The sequence below is a fragment of the Serinus canaria genome, chromosome 10, assembly GCF_022539315.1.
Source record: "Serinus canaria isolate serCan28SL12 chromosome 10, serCan2020, whole genome shotgun sequence".
In the NCBI taxonomy this organism is placed as follows: domain Eukaryota; kingdom Metazoa; phylum Chordata; class Aves; order Passeriformes; family Fringillidae; genus Serinus; species Serinus canaria.
The window spans coordinates 18,694,899-18,716,300 of record NC_066324.1 but is presented as its reverse complement, the minus strand read 5'-3'; the positions used below and the strand labels follow the sequence as shown (position 1 = coordinate 18,716,300).

The 21,402-nt window shown below is 40.6% G+C and overlaps 1 protein-coding gene across 6 annotated transcripts in view; it reads left to right on the top strand.

The window, feature by feature from the left end:
- Positions 1–21,402, top strand: part of TBC1D2B (TBC1 domain family member 2B) — a 54,335-nt gene that overhangs the window by 5,135 nt on the left and 27,798 nt on the right. For 4 of the 6 annotated variants that reach the window (XM_050978724.1, XM_030228548.2, XM_050978726.1 and 1 more), the window contains exons 2-12: positions 2,099–2,252; positions 7,126–7,291; positions 10,512–10,669; positions 11,634–11,860; positions 13,218–13,610; positions 14,869–14,979; positions 15,922–16,115; positions 17,048–17,542; positions 18,641–18,758; positions 19,454–19,639; positions 19,979–20,100. In XM_050978724.1, the coding sequence (XP_050834681.1) occupies positions 2,099–2,252; positions 7,126–7,291; positions 10,512–10,669; positions 11,634–11,860; positions 13,218–13,610; positions 14,869–14,979; positions 15,922–16,115; positions 17,048–17,542; positions 18,641–18,758; positions 19,454–19,639; positions 19,979–20,100 (2,324 nt within the window). The remainder of the gene's footprint in view (positions 1–2,098; positions 2,253–7,125; positions 7,292–10,511; positions 10,670–11,633; positions 11,861–13,217; positions 13,611–14,868; positions 14,980–15,921; positions 16,116–17,047; positions 17,543–18,640; positions 18,759–19,453; positions 19,640–19,978; positions 20,101–21,402) is intronic. The other 2 variants (XM_050978725.1, XM_030228549.2) reach the window with 2 other exon arrangements.

Below are 21,402 nucleotides of genomic sequence, written 5' to 3'. Positions count from 1 at the left end.
ATTGTAGGTGTAACTTAGATTGACTGCAGGTGGGTTGCCTCATTAGTTGTGTTGTGGTAGCAAAGAGAACCACGTAAGCACTGCATCCTGTGTTAGTGGAAGCTCTTTGAATTCTTGGTGGTTTTTTGCTGGAGTGAAGTAAAACATTGCTTTACATGGCCTGTGAGCAGGTGTCTCTAAAGGAAGTATAAGCTCTCAAATTTACCACAGCTGAAGACTTGTCACTGGCTAAAGCTCCAAAGGAAATGCTTCAGTGCTAGGAATAGAAGGGGAGATGTTTACTCCTGGCAAGAAGTGACTGTAGTCTGTAGACTTAAAAACCTGCTCCTGTGGTAGTCATTCCCAAACTGCCAGAGGTGGCTGTGGGGATTGGCATTCCCAGAGTCCAGTTCTTTGACCTTCTGAACTATTCTTTACCCTATGTATTTTTTTGTGAGGGAAATGGTTTTCTTTGGTTTTCTGTGAGTAAGCAAGAAAGAATATATAAAGCTGATTTCCATGTCAGATTAGAAGTATCTTGGTTACATATCTTTCTTACCAACTGACTCTGCAGTGTCCTTATGTATCACTTGTTTGTTTCACTTCTTGATTTATGAATGTTTATTTGATTTATATATCTTGTATCCTGCCGTGTGCATAATGTACTGAAAGGAGCTGGAGCAGCAGCTTCAGGAATAACTGAGGTTTTCTGCTTAATCTCCTTGAATGGTCCTTTGGAGCCATTTGCTGTAGGGTGTCATGGATGTTAAAGCTTGTAGGGGTACAAAGAGCCAAAAGGTAAACTAAAAATCCATCTCTCTCATGGCTAAACTGAGATTACAAATTGCTGAACCAGAGAGAGCACCCTGGGGAAGCATCAGGTTTTGTTTGCTGTGCTGTTTATGGTTTGTCTTCTTGTTACCTGCTCTTGGGGCCAAAATATAATGGCCAATGACTCTTCAATTTTACTAGACCAGAAGTGTTCTTATGTGAAAAAATGTAGACAGTTCTGTGCCATTGCTGTGCTTTATGCAGCACTTACTGTATGCTTTTGTAAGGAAATGTGTGTTGTTTGTGGCTCTCCATTCTTTTGCAGCTGTGCCTTGCACAGGTGCCCTCTTAATTTTTGAGGAACAGAACAAAAACTGTTTGAAATTAGGTTGTCTTTAAAGAATAAACATAGTCATCTTTTCCACTGATAATGCCATCATGCACTTTGGGAGAAGGTAGGAGAAAGGCCAGCTAAAAGATAAGCACTCCGAGCGCTAACAAGCCAGAGGAGTTAGGGGAGTGTCTTCTCATCAGTGTTAATTTTTTTGTTCCTAAATAGTCCATGTTACCAGGTCAGGTGCTTGTCCTAGACTGGCAGAGGTATGTTGAAATAACAGTAACTTCTCTATGAGAGCACCCGGAGTGTCAGATACCTTCACTTGTCTCTTCTTGGTATTTGTATATTGTAATTTCACGTGCATTGAAATTACTTAGAGCTCTGATTCAAGGTATGTTTGAATTCTTCCTCACTTACTGCCCATTCACATTTTTGACTGTAGTCTTGTAGGTTAGGCATTAATATTGGATTTTGGGGTTTTTTTCTTTTGAGTATGATTTTTCTATAGAAGCTAGTTAGCTCATGGGATCATCAGGAGATACAGTATGTAGATTTGGTCATTAAAGTAAGAGGCATTGCAATGCATTATTCATTTGTTGGTTTCTGCTGATAAGAAAGCAAGTTAAAAGAAAATGGGAATCTTCCTGAATGTGTATGGGATTTTTTCCAATAATATAGATTTGTAGTTCTATGTTCAAACAGTGCTGTGTGTGTAAAATATAAGATGCTGCTGTATTTTCTAAAGTTTGAGTGTAAAACTGAAGAAAAGGAATGCGTGAGATGACTTCTAAAATGAAAAATTCTGGCGTGAAAATCATGGATGTGCATGTGATCACAAGGTGCACCTGGTGCCTTGTGGCTGTTCTTTAAAATCATACTGATTTTGAGTGATGGTACCTTGGGGGTCTGCTGATTATCTGTGGGGGGTTTATTATTGCACTTGGAATGACCGTGTCCATGTAGCAAGGACATGCAAGGATCTCACCAGCGCTCTGCTCCCATGTCCTGCAGGCTGCGACTCGGCAGGACACGACCTACTGGCTCCAGGAGCTGCAGCAGAAGAGGTGGGAGTACTGCAACAACCTGGACGCGGCCAAACGGGACAGCCGCACCTCCCCCACACCCAGCGACTTCTCCAAAGGTCTCGTGGCCAAAGACAGCCCCGGTACGTTGAGAACTTGAGTGGGAACAGAGGGCATGGCTCTCTTCAGCGTCAGTTGATCAATACAGGGTCTTGCGCTTGGGTAGAGAACAGCCTTAAGACAGCTTTTTCACATCTGTTTATCAAGTAACTCTATGTAAACTTTGCATATGCTACAATATTTAACATAAATGGGATTTTATATGTGATTTTGTATCCTTTACAAAACCTGTTGATTCCTTGAAAAACAGATTTTTAGAAATGAAATAAAATTGAGTAGTCTAGGTTACCTAGGTTTCATTAAGCTTAGGTAAGTTGTCTTTTAGTGGTTGCAACATCTTAAAAAGTTAGTATGGTAAATATCCTGAGATGTAAACTCCAGTTTTAAATGGGAACAGGTATATTTTGCATTCTGAATGACCATGCTTTGTTCCTGAAAAGGTATGGTGTGGTGGATCTATCTGACTTTGATAAAAATGCAGTGCCTTCAAAGTAAAAGTCTGCAGTGGTATTACAGTGAAGTTCAGTCTCTGAAATACTTTTAGGCAAGGAAAACGTAATTCTAAACTAGTGTCAGAGTTATCAAAATGGCCATGCATTATACAGAGTTACTTTGCATTTTTTACTACTTTGCACAGGCACTTGTGAATTGTTTTATTCCTCAGTCCCTACAGAAATGGATTCCTTGCTGATTTCTGTTACCCATAAATAAGACTGAGTAAAATCCAGTTCTGTGCCAAGTTAGGTATTAGTAAGGCTCTCCTGGGTTTAAGCAACGTGCCTTGACATCAGGCACGTTTCATCAACAGATGTCACATTTGGTTGATGTCACTTTGCTCCTGCTGTAAATCCAGCAGTGTTGAGCTGTTGTTGTCACACCTTGTCCCCTCCTGAGTTTCAGGTCCTGTTTTAGTGTGTTCCTCTAACCCGTTTTCTCCTTTGAGAGAATGTGCTGCTTGTGGCTGCTTGCTCAACGCATCTGGCCTCCCATGTGTTTGCTGGGGGCTCAGCTGGGCCTTTCAGGCACTGCAGGCAGCTCCTGCTGGGAGCAGAGCCCAGCCCTTGAGCTGGTGCAGGGCTGGCCCTGCCATGTGCTAGTGCAGGGTCTGCAGGCAGCAGCTATTGGCCTCTTCTCCAGATCAGTTTTCTGGCCAGTGTAGTTTCCAGAAGTGGTTTACTGTAGGGACAGGTCAGTGGCAGGATTAGCCCAAGAGAATTGCTGGGTCTGCCAAGTGGGATGGTTTAAGACCCCTTTTTTTGGCAGCAGCCCTTCTGGGTAGCAGCTTGTCAAAGCACGTGCTCCAGGGAGCATGTATTGGTGAGCAAAAATCTGAGTGCTGCAAAAGGGAACAGGCTTTGGCTCTTTTGGCCCTTTGTCTTTCTGCCTTCAGCCTCTTGTTCTCTGCTGCACAGGCTCCCTTTCTTTGTTGTGTTTGACTGACCCTGTGCTGAGTAGGTTGAGTTCATATGTTAGCCAGAAAGGAGCACTTTTTTTTCATTTCTGCTAGATTGATGAGTGGAATATGTTAAGTGTGCAATCAGGGGTTTGCACAGCTGGTGGACAGGAGGGAGCAAGGCACAGCGACCAAATACAGGAAGGCAGAGTAAAGCAGCAGACAGGCCTGCCCTCTTGGCAGCAGAGTGTTGGATCACATCAACTGTAATATGTACCTTGGCCACAGAATCTGTTTTTTTTGTGCTACTTCCCTCAGAGCTTGGGTACAATGTGAAACAAGCCTCTGTGACTGCAGCGTGTGCAGGTGCTGTAACCTCACACCTGTTCTGCATCACATCCAGTCGTTTCATCACTGATCTGGTATTTTTCTGTAAGTCATTGGGGACTTTCTGGATGAGCCAGCTGAACCTCTTAATGTGATTTTTAAATTATTTTAAAGTTTAAATTGCTGTTGTTGTTATATCCAGGACAAGGAATGTCAACATAACATGCATGGGCTAAGTAGGCCCATCCCTTTCAGGGGTAGCCTGCAGTTAAACTGCATCATGTAGAATTTGGAGCTGCATCTAGAGTATCTCATTTTCTAGGTCAAACGACAGTGATAATTCTTATCATCAACTGAACTATTTAAGTAGGGATTCCTTTTGGGGAAAATGCAAATAGACAGAATGATTGATGTTTGTTCCTTCTTTTTAATCGAGTACTCCAGGAGTTTCTTCTATAGAGTTGTGGGATTCTGTAAGGCTCTGCTTTCATGTTGATGACCAAGATATGTGTCTTGTGGCTTTTTTTCTTTCTTTTTTTTTTCTTTTTTCTGAAGAATTGAGTGTACATGCAGTGTTGTGCTTTATACTGGAGCATAGAAATTGGTTTATTTTGCTAGTGCTCAAGTACAGATGCTATTACTAATGTTTTAAATGGGGAAGTAGTCTGCCTTCAGTCCAAGCCCAGAACTGCTTACTGCAGCCTTGCCTGTCTGTCCTCCCCTGTCCTCTCCCCTCCCTGTTCAGAAATCTGGACTACCTGGGGCGTGCATGGAGCTAGATGCTGCTTTGTGGATCAGTCTTGAAAGGTTTTTAAGAACATTCAACATAGTGAAAAATACTTCAAAGTATTTTTCAGAGTGGCATGTGGGAAATTGAATATTAACAATAATTACACTGTTGGATTTGTCATGGAGGTGCCTTACTACCATGGAAGTCAAATAATTTTTTTTTCTTTATACCATGTGGGATTATTATTTTTTTCTTGAAATCAATGAAATGTTAATGTAGTTTCTATGATTTCAGTTCTTAATTTGCATTAATAAAACATGCAATGCCATGTATGTATAAGATTGTTGTGTTTTGAAATAAGTTCCAAAACAAGATTTTATTTTTGTTTGACTTGGAGGTTGCAGGAGCACCCACTGTCATTTGCTTTGTGTGCTGTGCAGTCCATGCCTCTAACAACTCCTGGCTGGTGTGGGCAGGGGATGATGTCCAGTGAGCAACCTCAGGGTGCCACATTCAGACAGTTGGCATGTCTGGGAGGGGAAATGCCTTTGTTGGGAATTCAGCTCTTGAGCAATTCCTTTACCTGGACCATCCTCTAAAAGGACTTAGTGGAATCAGACAGGTAGAAGATGAAACAAGCTGTAAGTGTAAAGGCAGAATGTTGGTATTCCACCCTAGCTTTGAGTTTCCATAGATTTCCTGTCTGTGTGCTGTGGTGTGGATTTTTGTTTGTTTGTTTGTTTTGTTTTGTTTTTTGGTTTTTTTGGGGGGGGTTGGTTTGTTTTTTGTGGGTTTTTTTGGGTGGTTTTTTTTTTTTCCTCCTTTGGGATGTTTGGGTTTTCTGGGGGGGTGGGGGGGGTTGGGTTTGTTTTTGTCTTTAATTATTATTTTTTAGTTAAAACCTACTAATTATGTTTCCTCTTCATTAGACAGTAAATATAATCCCATGTTTAATTTTATCTAAGCTATTTTAGCTGAACTGTGCTTAGTTCAAACAGCCACAGTGCAAAAGAACTTGGAATTCCCTTTGGCTGATAAGGCCCTGAAGTATCTGTTTATAAAAATCAAGGCAGTGTAACTTGTACCTCTGTTTGAAACATGACATGATACATTTCTGTGTCAGATACCATTTTTCAAGCGTTCGAGAGATTCCTAGTGTCAGAGATCTTTAATATTTCATGTTCTTTATCACAGAATGTTCTTTCTATTTCTAAACTTTGAGACTTGATAAAAGTAACCTTCTGCTGAGTGATTGGAGGGTATGGTTTGCTTAAAGATGGTCTCGCTGCTGGTGCCAAGCAATTGTCAAAGCAAAGGCTGAAAGACTCACCAGTGATAAAAGAGAGTATCATAAGGGTTTTATTTAAGTCAGAGCCCATCCAATGTGTTACTTTCTAATATAAATGTTGAATCAAGTCTGAGAGTGTTGTCAAAAAGCTTTAATCCACTTTAGTACTTTATGAATTATATCAAGACTCTGAAAATTGCATTTGGGTTTGTTTAACTTGTCTTTTCAGAGGGTTTATAGAAGGCTGTAAACCATTTATGCTTCTCTCTAATGCTTTTTGCTACTCATAGTATATTCTGTATTCTGGATTTTTTACTCCCTCTGCCTGCTGGAGGGAGAAAGCAGCTCTCCAGACTAATGGAAGCACGGGGGTAGCACAGCCACTGCAGGTGGTGCAGTCTGTGTTTGCCAGGGTGATGTATTGGAGCTCTGGTGTGCTGTTTGGGTCAGCCTGGCTCCTCTGGCTGTTGGGAGCTGTGGCTCAGGGCTAGGCCAGTTCCTGGAGCCCTTGGGAGCCCGTGGGGTGTGCAGGACTGTTCTGCAGCTCTGCATGGCCTGACCATGGGGTCCCCACTTGCTCCAGTGCACAGGAGATTTGACTGGGGTGGGTTGAGGAGGAGCTGCATTCAGGAATCCTCAGTGGTACAGGAAGTGTCTGATGTCCTGCAGAGCTGTGCCAGCATTCTTGATTCTGGCAGTGCCCAGCCTGGCCTTGCAGAGGACTGCCTCAGGGCTGTGAAGGTCACTGACTTGCAGCAGCAGCATCACTTTTAGGATGAATAACTCACAGGATGAAGCACACCCTGAAAGCTGGGTCAGTGTTTTTGTGACACTGTTATGGACTTAGTTCTAATTGCCTATTTTGTCGATCACTCATGTAATAATGCTTTGTAAGCATCCCACAGGTCCTGTCTGTTATCAAAAGTATGTGGCTGCAGTGAGATCTCACTGAGAGGTTTGTGATTTATAAGACTCATTTGAACTGAATATTTTATAAAATTTTTTGGTTTTAGCAATTTAAAGTAAACCCTGAACAATATCACTAGCAGACTGAGCAGTCTATGACTTTTCATAGCCAATATTCTTTTACTTATTGAAGGTTATGTTTATTTTCTTTCTCTCTCTCTCTCTTTTTTTTTTTTTTTTCTTTTAATATAGATTTGAGTATCCTAAGTCAAAATGCTTCAGCAGAGAGAGCTAGAAATATTCTAGCTGTGGAGACTTCTCCTACAGACCTGGTAGGGGAACAAGCAGCTTCCCAGCCTGCACCAGCCCAAGGAAGTGCCATCAATTTCTCACTTAAACAATGGAGTACTGAGATCAAGTAAGTTGTGAACCCGGGATAAAGAGTTCCCATGAGATTGGTAGTTCCTGACCAAGACTATTTCCTACATCAGTATGTGGTCAGTGGAGCTTCTTAGAATGATGGAGGTGATGGGGTGGGTTTGTTTGTTGTATCTCTTCAAGTAAACAGATTCTTTTCTCTATTTACTGTTTGAAGGTTTAAGGGAACATTATTATGTAGCATCACTGATAGCTGCAAAGTCTTGTACAGCACTTCTGGTGATGGCTTTCCTCTCTGAACCCCAGCTGTTGTTGAGGATGAGTTGTATTCTCAGCCATTGCTGCTTTTTCATGGGGCTGTCAATTCTCAGCATTGTAGTAGTCATAGTACTCAGTGCATAGGAGCTGTTATGGTGATGAAAATCAAACCAATATAAATCCTTGTTTTTTGTTTTCTTCTTAAAACAAATGAAAAGACATTTGACGTGGGCACAGATTTGAAGTGGATGTAGTTCAAATTCCTGAGCAAAAATGTATCAGACCCCTTCTCTACAACAAGAAAACCCCTCATTCACAATGAATTTCCTCTTTAGTATTAATTGCTTTAAGGAAAGCAGTCCCATTGACTTTCAGCTCTCCTGTTGGGTTTCTTTCTAAAGAATTTTGTGGTTTGCTTTGCCCACATAGATGGATTTTCTACTTCTGCTTAAAGCATGTTACAGTGCTAATGCAGAGCAGCTCACAAAGCAGAGCTGTAGCTTTGGTTTAAAAAGTTACAGCATGTAAAGCATGTCCTTCTTGAGCTGGGAGGAAAATGTTCATTTTCATCAGCAGTGCGAAGTGAAACAGATCCCCTTTAAAGCTTTCTGGTTTAGTACAGAGATCTGTGAGGTTACCAGACGGTGTTGGTTTTGGCTGTGAGTTGTTTTGGGTTTTTTCCCCCTAGTGTTGTGGTTGGTTGTTTTCCTCCCTTCTCCAGCAGTTCTGTGCCATTTGGGACAGGGAAAGATCTGGCAGCCTTTGGAATATGTGTGCCCTATCCAGTGTCTTACTGGATTGTGATTAGTTACAGCCCCATTGGTAGAGGATGGACCAAAGTGTGTCTAAAACTGCAGAGAGTTTCCTCTCTTGCTGTGAGCACATTTTTGTTTTATGTTTATGAATTTGTATTAAGGTGTGTAGATATCTCAGTAAAAGCCTTTGTCCTTCCTCCTGAACACATTTACACATATTTAGTGTGTGTAAATGTGTCTGACAGAGAAGATATTGCTGCAATAGCTGTATTTGCACCCTAGGTAGCAGTTGTGGTGTAATAAAGGGGAGGGGGGAGGAAAAATATGTCTTGGAGTTAAGCAGTGTATATATTTACAATAATTAAAGTTGAAATGCGCTTCTCTACTTTTAAAAATACTCTATCAAATACTTTGATATATACAGACACTTAGGCTTGATTTTCTTTTTTTTTTTCATTTTCTTGCTCTCAATACTTATTTATGCAGAATATAGATTTGGAAGCATACTGAATTACCATAACCTCTTGTTTTTATATAACCATAAAAACAAGACTTAAACCCCAAACATTTAAAAATAGAGACTCATTAGATCATATGACTGGCTCTTGCATAAGTTGTCCAACTGTACTTAGGGAAATAAATGCTGTTTTCAAAATTATCTATTTAATCTTTCATTTTAATTTAATCTATTAGAAAGCTTCGGAGGACTGCTGCTTGAGTGCCCTGAACCAACCTGTGCAAAAGCTTTACAAAACTCAGCATCAGCTATGATTTTTCATGGGCCTAACAGCAGTGGTTTAAAGAAGCTGTTTTGGAAGTCACTTGACTTGTTCTTTGTGGCTTTTTCAAGCTTTAGAAGGTGGTGTTCAGGCTTTTAAATGTTGAGGCTGAGTGAGTGCAGAACAGGCACAGAGAACAGAAGAGAGAATGTGGAGTTTGGAGTTGCCTGTTAAGAGATCAGCTACTACTTGGAGAAGAGGTGTAGAGATGCCAGGTTGCACTTCCTGAGACATTCACTGATATTGGGTGTCCAATCCATCATTGCCCAATTTCATCTAGTTAATTTGTATGGAACGTCTGAACAAAGAAATTAGGTTTCTTGCCCCCAACAGGAATTATGAATCTTTCTGAAAGAAAATGAAATCTGTAGCGTAAATAAGTCTTTGCCAAGCTTGTAAATTGATTGCTGAAATAGTTTTATTAATAACCATCAGGATTATTTTTAAATTGTAAATATTTATCAATTAATCAGATTATAAAAGTTGTGCACTACTTAATGATTTGCTTAGAGTGCATGTTGATAAGATGTTAAATCTCTTGTGAAGCTGAAAGACTGGCTTGGAACATCAAATGATCTTGAAAGTGTAATATGGGATATTTTCTGTTTAAGTTTTGAAGAGAGAATGTGGATGATTGAGTGAAAGAATCTTAGTGAGCTTGCACAGACTGTGTGGAAAATGCTGACATACTAAATATATTTCCAGTTTTATGCCTAAAATATTAAACTGGTTCATATGGGTTGATTTGGAATGTTCTTATGGAGTTGAACAAGGGATTTGCAATACTGAGCTATGTTAATACTCATGGACTTAAGAGTGGACAGTTCCTGAATGCATGATGGTTGTGGGGGAGCTGGGTCAGGTAATCTCATCCTGCTGGGAAATGTGTTGTTCTCCTATAGAATTATCTGGCTGGAATTCAGAGGTTGCCCCTGAAATGTTCTTGCAGATAGTTGGCCATGTTCCACCGTAGAAAAGAAAAACTGCAAAGGAGTCTTGTCATCAGCATTTCAGCTGCAGCAGGTCTCTTGGATGATCCCAAGTTTTCCATTAATCCCCAGTATGGAGCTGTAACATACACGTGTTTTGATTGCATGCTGTTCAGTTTAATGCTTGGCAGTTACCCCAAAATTCTAAACTACAACTGATCAATAAAAAGATGCTGCTTGTAAATCCTAACTTTGTTTCGTACTTGCCCACTGCAAAAGCAAAGCTAAAACAGGGGGATGCAAAAGACCACGGCATTAAAGTAAAATAATTCTTCTGTTCTTGGAATTTAGCTGTTGATTGCAAGTACTGTTTGGTAGTGTATGTTGGGTTTTTTTTTTTGAGCTTTTATTTGGTATTGATTTTGTCTGTTTTTGTAGCTTATTTTTAGTTTGCACTGTTTGAACTGTGAAAAGCCCCTTATAAAAATAATGCAAAATGGAGAAATATTTGTCACTTTTTCCTGTTGCCTTTTTCACAGAAATTCCATGTCCTCCTTAAGAAAAGGAAGTAACGACAATCGCAGGAGTATATTTTATACCACTGAGGAGTGGGAATTGCTGGATCCAACCCCAAAAGACTTGGAGGACTCAATGGCTCTGGAAGAAAAAAGGAAACACCTGGCAGAAGGAAGTAAAGGTAGAAGTGGAGGAAGGAAGGGGATCATATGTCTTACCTTATTTAGCATAGAGTACCTTGTTATGTCTGTCTCTAGGAGATAAGTGAAAGCTTATCTTTTTCTTCACAAACCACATCCACAGCTCTGTAAACTATTTTTTAAAAAAACAATTTCTTAGGGTGTGTTTGGGGTCCTCTTCCATTCAAGTACAAGGGAATAAAGGCAAAACCTTGTTATCCACTGGTTTGGGTTTTCCTGAGCGTGCTATTGGTTCATTTTGTCACATGAGTTGCAAAGTAACAAGGCAAAGGGAAATGCTGATGTCTGTAATTACTCACTTGAGTGACACCCACTGAAGCAGAGTTGCCTTTAGCTGCTGTGTGTGTACGTCTTACCTTGGCTTGCTTCTGAAATGGGGCAGAAGCAGGGATGGACATGAGGCCGCAGCTCATCTGTGTATTGTAACTGCTTCTCAGATTTGACCAGTGTCTGGGATAACCTTGTCAAGATGTTTTTACATCTTTTTAAGAGCACCTTAGGTGACATCCAGGCGATTTAATCTGTTAGAAAATATCCTGTATGTGGGGGTGAAACCTTACATTGAATCCTCTTACAGGGGCAGTACGCTGTGATATCAGAGATGGTTTTGCTAGGATTATTTGAAGCAAAGTTTACTTTGCCATAGTTACGGATACCTTTTGTTTTATGTAATGAATTGTAAAATTCTCTTCATGTCTTATATGAAAAGTGTTAATTTTTTATGAGCCAAGTCTTTTATCTGGGAGGGGAGAATATTTTTTGAGGGTTTTTTTTTTCCACAAAGGAAGCAACTTGGAAAACGAGGCATGTTTAACACTATTGTATTGAGTGGTTTGAAAGCTGCTCAAAGTCTAATGTTAATGAGTATATTTTTTAAGAAAATCTGAATGCTTTGAAATGCCCTTTTACTAAGTGAACCAAACTAGAAGAAATTGTTTTATGCAGGACTGACTAGTTCAGCTTTTCCATTTGATTTTGGCCGCATTCCACACAAAGCAAGGCGCCCGTTGAAAGATATGATTGGATCAAGCAGAAACCGCAACAGCAGCGACTCTTCCCCAACAGAGTGGTGCTCTGGCAATGGGAACAGGCTGGTCTCTGAACTGCAACTGAAGTATCAAAGCCAGCAGGAAGAGTTGGAGAAGCTGAAGAAAGATCTTTTGAGCCAAAAGGTAATTAAACCTTCAGGCAAAGTGCACAAAAGCAAATGGGTCTGGCAGGTGGTTGTGGGTTTAACCTTTCTCGTCATCTCACTATGTTAAGACCTGCTTGGTTGTTATAAAATGATGGTTCTAAACAAACTTTTGTGTACAAAAAGTCTTGAAACAAGAAGGGCCATCTTTTACATCCATTGAAGGTAAGAGCCCTGAATAAAAATTCCATTTGCACACTGTTCATTGCATTGGTTTATCTGTCTTCCTTGTTCTCTGAAGTTAACTTGTTTGGTGTCTGCCAGGATCCTGGCTGATAATCATAGCTTCTTTTTCCTTATGTACATAAAATATCTTGGGAACTTCTCCTTTCAGATTCTCTTTGTTTGTCTTTTGATTCTTTACGTGCTAGTGCAGTGGGTGGGAAATAGACCTGGCTTCTTTCTCTCCTCAGGAGGGGTTTTGTAAGATAGGCCTAACCATAATGTGTGTATATGGACCGCACTCACATGGTGGTCATGCTTGTGTGCCCACATAACTCCAATTTATTCAATACCTTGGTTTTATCTAAAAGAACTTCTACCCATTTTCAGAGAGAAATGTTTTAGATCTTATGTGGAGCTGCTGCTTCTGCTACTTGTATTTTCCTTTGTGTGAGGTGATCAAAAGGAAACCAAAGAAGGAGTCTGAGCCCCATATTTATACTCATTTTAGGCTCATTATTTATACTCATTATCTTTCCTAGGAGTACATTTGAGCTTTTGAGCCTGCTGCTGTAAGAAATCTCATTGGTCTAGTGCAACACTGAATTCAGACCTGCTTCTGTTTTAATAAGAAGAAAAACTGTGTCATTTCTGTGGCAAGATTTTCTAAACAGCCTTTCATAGACTTCCTTTTTGACAAAGCAGCATTTGTTTTTTACCTCCTTTTATTTTCTCCACATCCGTTAGAGGAGAGAGCTCTTAGTTACCTTTGCTTTTTCCATTCTGTAATGATTTCCTGTTAACTTTTTGGGCTTGAGCCTCTTCCTGTTCACCCTACAACAGGATGCCTTTCTTGCAAGCAAGGCTTTTTTTCGGCTTCCAAGTAACCGCTGGGCCTCAGCTGTCCACTCCTTTTCCTTAACGTGTTACAGCCATTTCAGGCAGGATCCTCAGCTCAGCGAAGGACACTGAAGCCATTTGTGTACGCCCGTCATTGTAAGGTGTTAGCCTTAGAAATCACGTCATAAAGTGTTTTCTTTTCTCTTTAAAACACCAGCATGAGGTCTTAACCCATTGCAGGAACTTTATTTTGCTTGACGTTAGATTTCTAAGCTATAAAATTTAGAAACTTAAAATTTCATTGGGTTTTTTTGCTGTTGTTTTTTAATTCTCAGGAACTTGTTCGACTTCTGCAGCAAACAGTCCGATCTTCCCAATATGATAAATACTTTGCAAGCCGCCTTTGTGAGGGCGTTCCCAAAGATACACTAGAGCTGTTGCACCAAAAAGATGACCAGATTTTGGGCCTCAATAATCAACTTGAAAAGTTAAACCTGGAAAAAGATAGTCTCCAGCAGGAGGTCAAGAATCTGAAATGTAAAGTTGGAGAACTCAATGAACGGCTGGGAATGTTGATGGAAACTATTCAAGCTAAAGATGAAGTCATCATGAAACTGTCTCGTCAGCTCAGTGAATGTGAGGACAGCACATCCTCTCAAAGTGGAGCAATAAATTCCCCCATGGCCACCTGTACTAATAAGGAACTACAGGAACTGGACAGACTAAAAGTAAGAGCGCTGTCTCTGTCTTGATGCATAGGGGAATTTCTTCTGTCTGTAAAAGTACTTTTTAGTCTGCTGTACTGTTTGAGATCACTACAGCACTTCCCTAGGACACTCATCAATGGAAGCTTTATCAGCTTGGAACCTCCACTTGGGGGTGACAATCTAACCAAAACTTCCTTTGGGCCATCTCTAGTGCAGGGCTATACTTTCAGTAAATTAATCATTGGTGTGGAGCAGAAGAGATGTAAGAAATAATAAAAGGAGCAGGAAGGATTAAAGGTACAAGCATGGAGAATACAAACAGAAGGCTTGCTTTGTTGTTTTTTTTTTTTAATTTTAAATATCAAAAATGAGATAACAAAGAGCATGTGGAAAAGCAAAGGGAAGCTCTGAGGAGACAAAAAAAGAGGGAGGAGTATAAGAACCTGTTTTAGTAAAGCTGCTACAGCTGCTACTTACGCTTTATTTTTATTTTGTAACTTACCTTTCTGAATGTGTCACAAGTTCTTAATGGAGTTACTGAAGTTATCCATTTTGCTCTAAAAAAGGCATTCTTCCCTTTGAGTAAATATTGTATTTCAAATTGATTGATATTCCAAAGCATTTGGCATATAAATAAGTTGCATAAAAGATGTTTCAACATATATAATTTTCTTTCCTATATGCGAGCCTGGTAAGTTTTAGGAAATTAAGTTGAGACTAGAAGTCAGTGATCTTGGCAGAAAGGAGTCAGAGCTCATGGATGCTAGAGAGTGTGAGAGTCCTGTGGCTGCTGGGAGGGTACCAGCCTCATCCCACAGGCTCAGCTTTCAGAGGCAGTGTTTGTAGCCAGGATCTGAGTGGATTAGGCAGGGAAGGTCCTTGCTGAGGATTTTTCTTTCTAGGAAGCAGACATTAAACTTGTACTGTTAATGAGGGCTGGTGAGGGTGGTGAAAACCCAAGGGGCATTCATCCCCCCTTTTTTGTGTTGCTGTGGCCTCTGGGATGGGCTCAGCCTGCAGGTGCCTGTTCTCCCTGCCTGTCCCCTGCCAGCTGCCTTCTGCAGGCAGTGGGGCACTGGGAGGGATGCAGGTGGGTCACAGCACCACCCTGTGCTCATATTTGGCATGTGCATTTCATTTACATGAAGTCCAAAAATAGTATTTGATTTGCGCCTGATATTTTTAATTAAAATCCTATTATTAGCTGCTTTTTCTGTGCTCTAAGGTGATCTTTATCTGACAGGCATAATCTGCTTTGGGTTGTTTTTTTTATCAACAGGACAATCTTCAGGGTTATAAGACCCAGAATAAATTTTTAAATAAGGAGATTTTAGAACTTTCTACTCTACGAAGAAATGCAGAAGCAAGAGAGAGAGAATGGCAGGCAAAGGTCAGCATGTTCTCACTTGGCAATGTCTAAAGCAGTTTTCCATACTTTAGCCATAAATCTACCCGGGAAATTGAACCATTTAAATGTATTAAATATGATAGCTTGGAAAAAAACGCCCTCTCAGTCCTTACACACCAATATTTCTGAATGGGTTCTTGAAAGAAGTAATTGTTTTTCAAATTATGTGACCCGGTGGAACATTTTGATAACTTATGAACAAAGGCATGTACATGTCTGAAAACATTGTTTCCTCAGAATTAAGGCTGTAGTGATTTTTTTTTTAAAGGTCCGTGACAAGATGTGTAAGGATTTGATAGGTCACTATCGAGCCTTCTGCTGAGCACAAAGGATGCCTGTGGTACGGTGAATGTCATTTCTGTCTGGATGAATTTGAGTGTAGAGATCTTGCAGTTAAATAATAAAGATTTCCAGTGCTTGGGGTTAGGGAAAATGCACTCATCTGTAACTAAGGTTAGATACCTGGAGCTGGTTCAGTAGGCTTTGCTTTTAGTTGTTTGGAAGCCATGCACTCAGTGGCCAGGCTTAAATGCTCTATTTTTGGTACAGAGGTGTGTGCTTACAGTTCCTACATGCTATTATCTAACTCATATGCCACTTGAGTTCTCCTTGTTCAAAAATGCACAGACTAAAGCTGCTACTATGCAACCATTTCGTTCTTTTAAAGTATTTCATACAGTGCAGTGATAATTAAGGTTTGCTCAGAATTTCCATATGCAAAAATACGTGTGGTGGAAAACATCTGGTCTGCTATGCTGCCTTATGTTTCCAGGTGTTACAAAAATGGGAAAGTTAAGCTAGCTATTCTTGACTTAGATATTTCTAAGCAGCATAAAACAAGAGAATAGCATTGAGCCAGGCTTTAAAAGAAGTTTAGTACAAAGTAAGTGTCTGAAGATTTGTATCATGTATTGTTTTCTGCAGTATACCAGCTTAGAAGCCAAACTCTGCCAGATTGAAAGTAAATACTTGATCTTGCTTCAAGAAATGAAAACTCCTGTTTGTTCTGAGGATCAAAGTCCTGCTCGTGAGGTTATCACACAGTTACTGGAAGATGCCTTGAAAGTAGAACCTAATGAACAACCAGAACAAGCATTTTTCAAACCCCACCTGGTCAGGTAGTTTGGTCCTGTTAAATTCAATGTGTGTGTGTCTTGGCCAGTGGGCTCTGTTATAACACTGGAAAACAGACAGTGAGAACGTATTTGCGGATTTGGATTATTGATTGTATTTCCTTTCATTAATGTGGGAATGGTCATGAAATCCTTTTAGCTGTATAAAAACATTGTCTTGGGGAAGACCTCTGGTGCAGGTCGAGATGCAGATTGAGCTCTGGGTGGTCTAATCTGGAAGATGGGGCCACAAGGTCTGGTGGCACCAGCCAGGCGAGGGACACTGGAGACACAGCGAGGACTCAGGAGGAGGAGGGCTCTGAAGCCTTGGACTCTGAGGGGCTAAAACCCCAGCATCCCTTTGCTGAGGGTGCTCCTTGGCACAGCCTATGCTGTGTCTGTGTGCCTTGGATAAAGTGTTCAGTGGAGCCTGAGACTCTGCCAAGGGCTGGAAGCTGTGAGGAACCCTGGCCTGGCTGTGAGTGTGGGGTGTGCAGGAGCTGAGCGGGAACAGGCAGGGAGCTTTGGCAGTCTCTGTTGGGTGTGTGGCTGCCAGGGAGTCTGAGACATGGTCCCACTGGGAAGCTTCACTGGCACGTTTATTCATTAATTGAGATGCAATATCAAACTTAGACAAAGATACTGCCCTGCAGCTGCTGAAGGTGAGCTCCTGAGGAGATGGGTACATTCCAGCTCAACCATGTTGCTAAATAAATTGCTTAATTTGTCTAGTAATATATACAGGAACATAGGCACCAAGTCTTCTGTATATGGAATTGTACAGTTGTTAAATAAAGAATATACTTCAGAAAAATGTTCAACAAGAAGAACTTGAGAGCTATGGAGAGTGGCTTTGAAGTAACTTCATGGTGGGAACTTGGGAGCTTCAGGGCTACTGAACATATTTTTAAAACTTTTTTTCTTCCTCTCCATTACAGTGAATATGATATATATGGTTTTCAGACTATCCCAGAGGATGATGATGAGGAGAAGCTAGTAGCAAAGTCACGAGCTTTGGACTTGAGATCACTTTCACTCAGTGAAAATCGAGAGATCTCCACAGGAGTGAAATGGGAAAACTATCTTGCAAGCACAATGAATAGAGAGATGATGCGCTGTGTGGAACTGAAGAACCTTATTCGGTCTGGAATTCCACATGAGCACCGGTCCAAGATGTGGAAATGGTGTGTCAATCTCCATGTTAAAAAGTTCAAGGACAGTGCAGTACCTGGCTACTTCCAAATCTTGCTTCAAAAAGCTCTGGAAAAGCCAAATCCCGCATCTAAACAGATTGAGTTGGATCTCTTGAGGACTTTGCCAAACAACAAACATTACTCCTCCCCAACGTCTGAAGGGATCCAGAAGCTGCGAAATGTGCTGCTGGCATTTTCCTGGAGAAATCCTGATATAGGATATTGCCAAGGGCTAAACAGGTAAGATTTTGCTTATCTTGGTTAATACCTATGCAGTAAAACACTTAGTGAGCCTTTCAAATCCCATGTATAGCAACATGGTTTTGAACAGCAGTTTGCCTTATGGGTTGCATGCTCATAATTTTTAATAAATAAATAACTATCGCATTTTTTAAACCAATGAAAAAAAGCAGTTGACCTGGATAATAAATTTTGTAAAATCAACTTGGCATCAAAACTGGAACTGGAATTAACTCTTAAGAAATGAGCTACTCAAATGAAGTTTTACATTGACTTCATCTCAGTTGTAGGGGATTATGTTGCTTTTTTGTGCAAGAATTTTTAGGTTTTTTCCTTCTTTTAAAGCAAGCAGAAAAAAAAGCTTGAAACCTTTTTTACATATTCTTAAGGCAACACATTTCAGCATTTTCCACTGATGTCTTCAGTCAGAATTGCAGACTTTAAAGGGGATTCTTGTGTTACAATGCTAAGAAAAATTCTAATCCGTTGCACTTGGCCTTTGCCAGAATAGCTTTGCTATTTGGAGATCTATAGTAAACAAAGGTGCTACTTGAAGCAGGTGTGTTGGTCTAACACCCTGTCTCATCCCCATGATGTAATACTATAGATGTCCACTTGTGCACTATTTTATGTACTAGCATAGGTTTTTGAACTTAGGGCAGCTTTGTCTATTGGAAGAGCACTGAAGAAGTAGTAGAATAGAAGCAGTGAGTCATGTAGTAGGGGTGGTGAGGAGGTGGTGGTGGCAGTAGTAGTAATGTGTAAACCTCCACCTAAGACCCTTAGGATAAAAATCTCCTTTCTAAACTAGACTCTGTGTTTAGAGGGCTCTTAAAATTGGCAACACCAACACTTCAAGAAATTCTTTGAGCAAGTTTTTGCCTCTTTCTGTTTTCTTATTTAGCTGAATACAAATACTTGGTGTGGCTGAGAAGGCATGGCTTTGCCCCATCTTAGACTTCATCAAGTTTTGCTGTTCAGTGCTCTGCTGTTAATACATTTATTTCTGCTGAACAGAAAAAAATACTTTACTATAATGGTTCCTACTATAGTTTGTATCATTCATAACTTTCTCCTCCAAATAAACCCTGTTTTCAGGTTGGTAGCAATTGCACTTCTGTACTTGGAACAGGAAGATGCTTTTTGGTGTCTGGTAACAATAGTGGAAGTTTTCATGCCTCGTGATTATTATACTAAGACACTGCTGGGATCCCAGGTATGTGCTCTGCTGGGATAAAGTCGGTCCTGTAAACTACAGCCAGTCAACAGCTTTCCTCTGCAGCTATCTGATATGCCTCTTTGGAAGGGGATGGGAGTGGAGTTGACGGGGGTGTGTTCCAAACACAAGGACCCTTGTTTGGACAAGGACTCTAACAGGGAGATAGTTGTTCAGTGTCCTGCTTGGAGTCCCTAACCCCTCTTCTCACTGATAGCTTCACAACCCTGAGCTGTATTGTCGTTCCTTTCCTCACATTTGGGGGAGTGGTGGTGCGGGGCTCTGGGGGAGGGCGGGGTGAGAATGCATTTGCAATGCTGTGGGCAGTAGCCACTGTAGCATTCCTGCTTCCTTTTGATGCTCTGGTCTAGGCTGCCTTCTCCAGCCAAGTGTTTGCCCATCATTCTCTCTGCTCCTGCACCAGTGCAGCACTGGTGACCAGTACTAGAAACATCCCACCTGTGTTGGAGGAGCCTTGTGATACTGAGGCTGCGTTGAGAAGCAGACAAGAGCAATCTGCAGTGGGGTAGCTGCTGTCTGTGCTTTGGGTGGATCTAGCTTGGAAGTGTGAGGTAGACAATCCTGGTTTCCTGGTTACCTCTGGAAAAACTGGCGCTTACAGATTGGGCACAGCCTTGTTCTGAATGATGTGCTGGAAAATTGGAACAATAACACTCTATCTGCCATCTCTTTAGGTTGATCAGCGAGTGTTTAAGGACTTACTGAGTGAGAAGCTTCCACGACTACATGCTCATTTTGAACAATATAAAGTTGATTATACTCTCATCACTTTCAACTGGTTTCTTGTGGTTTTTGTGGACAGCGTGGTTAGTGACATCCTTTTCAAAATCTGGGACTCCTTCCTCTATGAGGGACCAAAGGTGAACTTAATGGGCTGAGTTTGTTCATTTGTTACCTGATAACAAAGTACTGTGGTGTTACTGAGTGCGGGGCCAAAAGAAGGTTGCTTTGCAAAACTCCTGTTAGTTAAAATGACATCTAGGAAAGAAACAAGGGAGGAACTGTGCATAACCATTCAAAACATTTTCCAGCTTTTGGAAGTAGGGGCAGGGGCAGGGAAGGGAGGTAGGGAGAGCTGTGAATGTAGGGCTCAAGTGCAGCCTGTGCATGAAGAACTCTTGGGGGTTTATAAAAATGGTCATGAGACCCAGTGTATTCTGTACTTACAAAGTACCAAATATTATATGTATTCTTATCAGGTAATATTCCGATTTGCCCTGGCACTGTTTAAGTACAAAGAAGAGGAAATCTTAAAGCTGCAAGATTCAATGTCTATTTTTAAGTACCTTCGCTATTTCACACGCACCATCCTTGATGCCAGGTGGGTAGCTCACACTGGGGTGGCACTGAGTGACTTGTAGTGGTCCGTGGGAGATGTCTGTCTTGTGGCTTTGGTGTTGTTTTCATCTAGATCCTAATTCATATATAAAGCAACTAGAGATGCAACCAACTGCTAGGATTTGTCATGAGCATTTTTATCTAGCAGAGACAAATCAGAAGTGATGTAGGCTTAAATAGTAATTTTTGCTTGTGAAGGAAATGACCTTGTTTAGGTGTTATATCATGGTAGCAACAGGTCAGAATTTCAACCATAGATGAAGTTTCCCTCTGCATTGCAGATGTAACTTCTTACCAAAATGTTTTATGATAAATAAAAGTACCTCCTGGCTCAAGCATTAAAGATGTGAGCCCTGTCCCCCACAGCTTAAATCTCTTATGTGTGGTTAATGCACAGGCTCCTGCCACATAGTTCCAGCTGGTTTTAAGATATACTTGGAAGCAGAAAATAAATACCAATTAGATACTTTTCTTGTTTTCAGTCCTTGCATAGGACTTATAGCTTGTAAATTAGGGTCTAGTGTTTTTAGATTCCTGGTTTCAAGACTGTAGAGCAGCAGGTTAGTCTTAAAAAGAAAAGTCATATTGGGATTGGTTTACTGTCTGAAAATATTTTGCACATCTTTTGAAGCTCACTAGTTTGAAGCTCACTAGTTTTCAATTTAGAGAAAAACTGTATATTGAAATCTGAGATTTTTTAAAATGTAATAAACTCCACATAAATTGAGGCTTACACTTTGACTCCTGCTGCAAGAGCACTATTATTTTTACTTCTTGTGTTTCAGTTTTGACTGGAGAGAAGTTAAAGCTGAATAAGCTTGTGCTTGAAAGGGACTGCTGGGATTGATGCAGAAAGGAAAACAATTAAATTTTTATGTTCTTACCTAATCCAAACAAAATTTTGATATTTAATCAGAGTTGAAGATTTGGCTTTCCATTCCTTTTCCACTTGTGGAAATCATGTCTTGATTCTTCTGTCTAAACTTTCTGGTGCTGAAATAACTTATTTTAAAGATTTATAAAATTGCTGAGTTTGGTGTTAACAAAATGAACTAAGTACGGATCATTTGGGGATGGGAGTTCAAGTGAGGACAGAAGGACAGAATTCAGTACATCAAAGATACTTGCAATACAAATATGCTCTGTGCTGATCTGTAAGTCTCTGCCTTTTGGGGTTTTAAGAGTGGAAGCAGTGCAGTGCCACCTAGGGAATATGGATTTGCCTGCTAGGACTGACAAGACAGAATTCAAACTGCCTGTTTTATTATTCTGCCATGTTTGTACA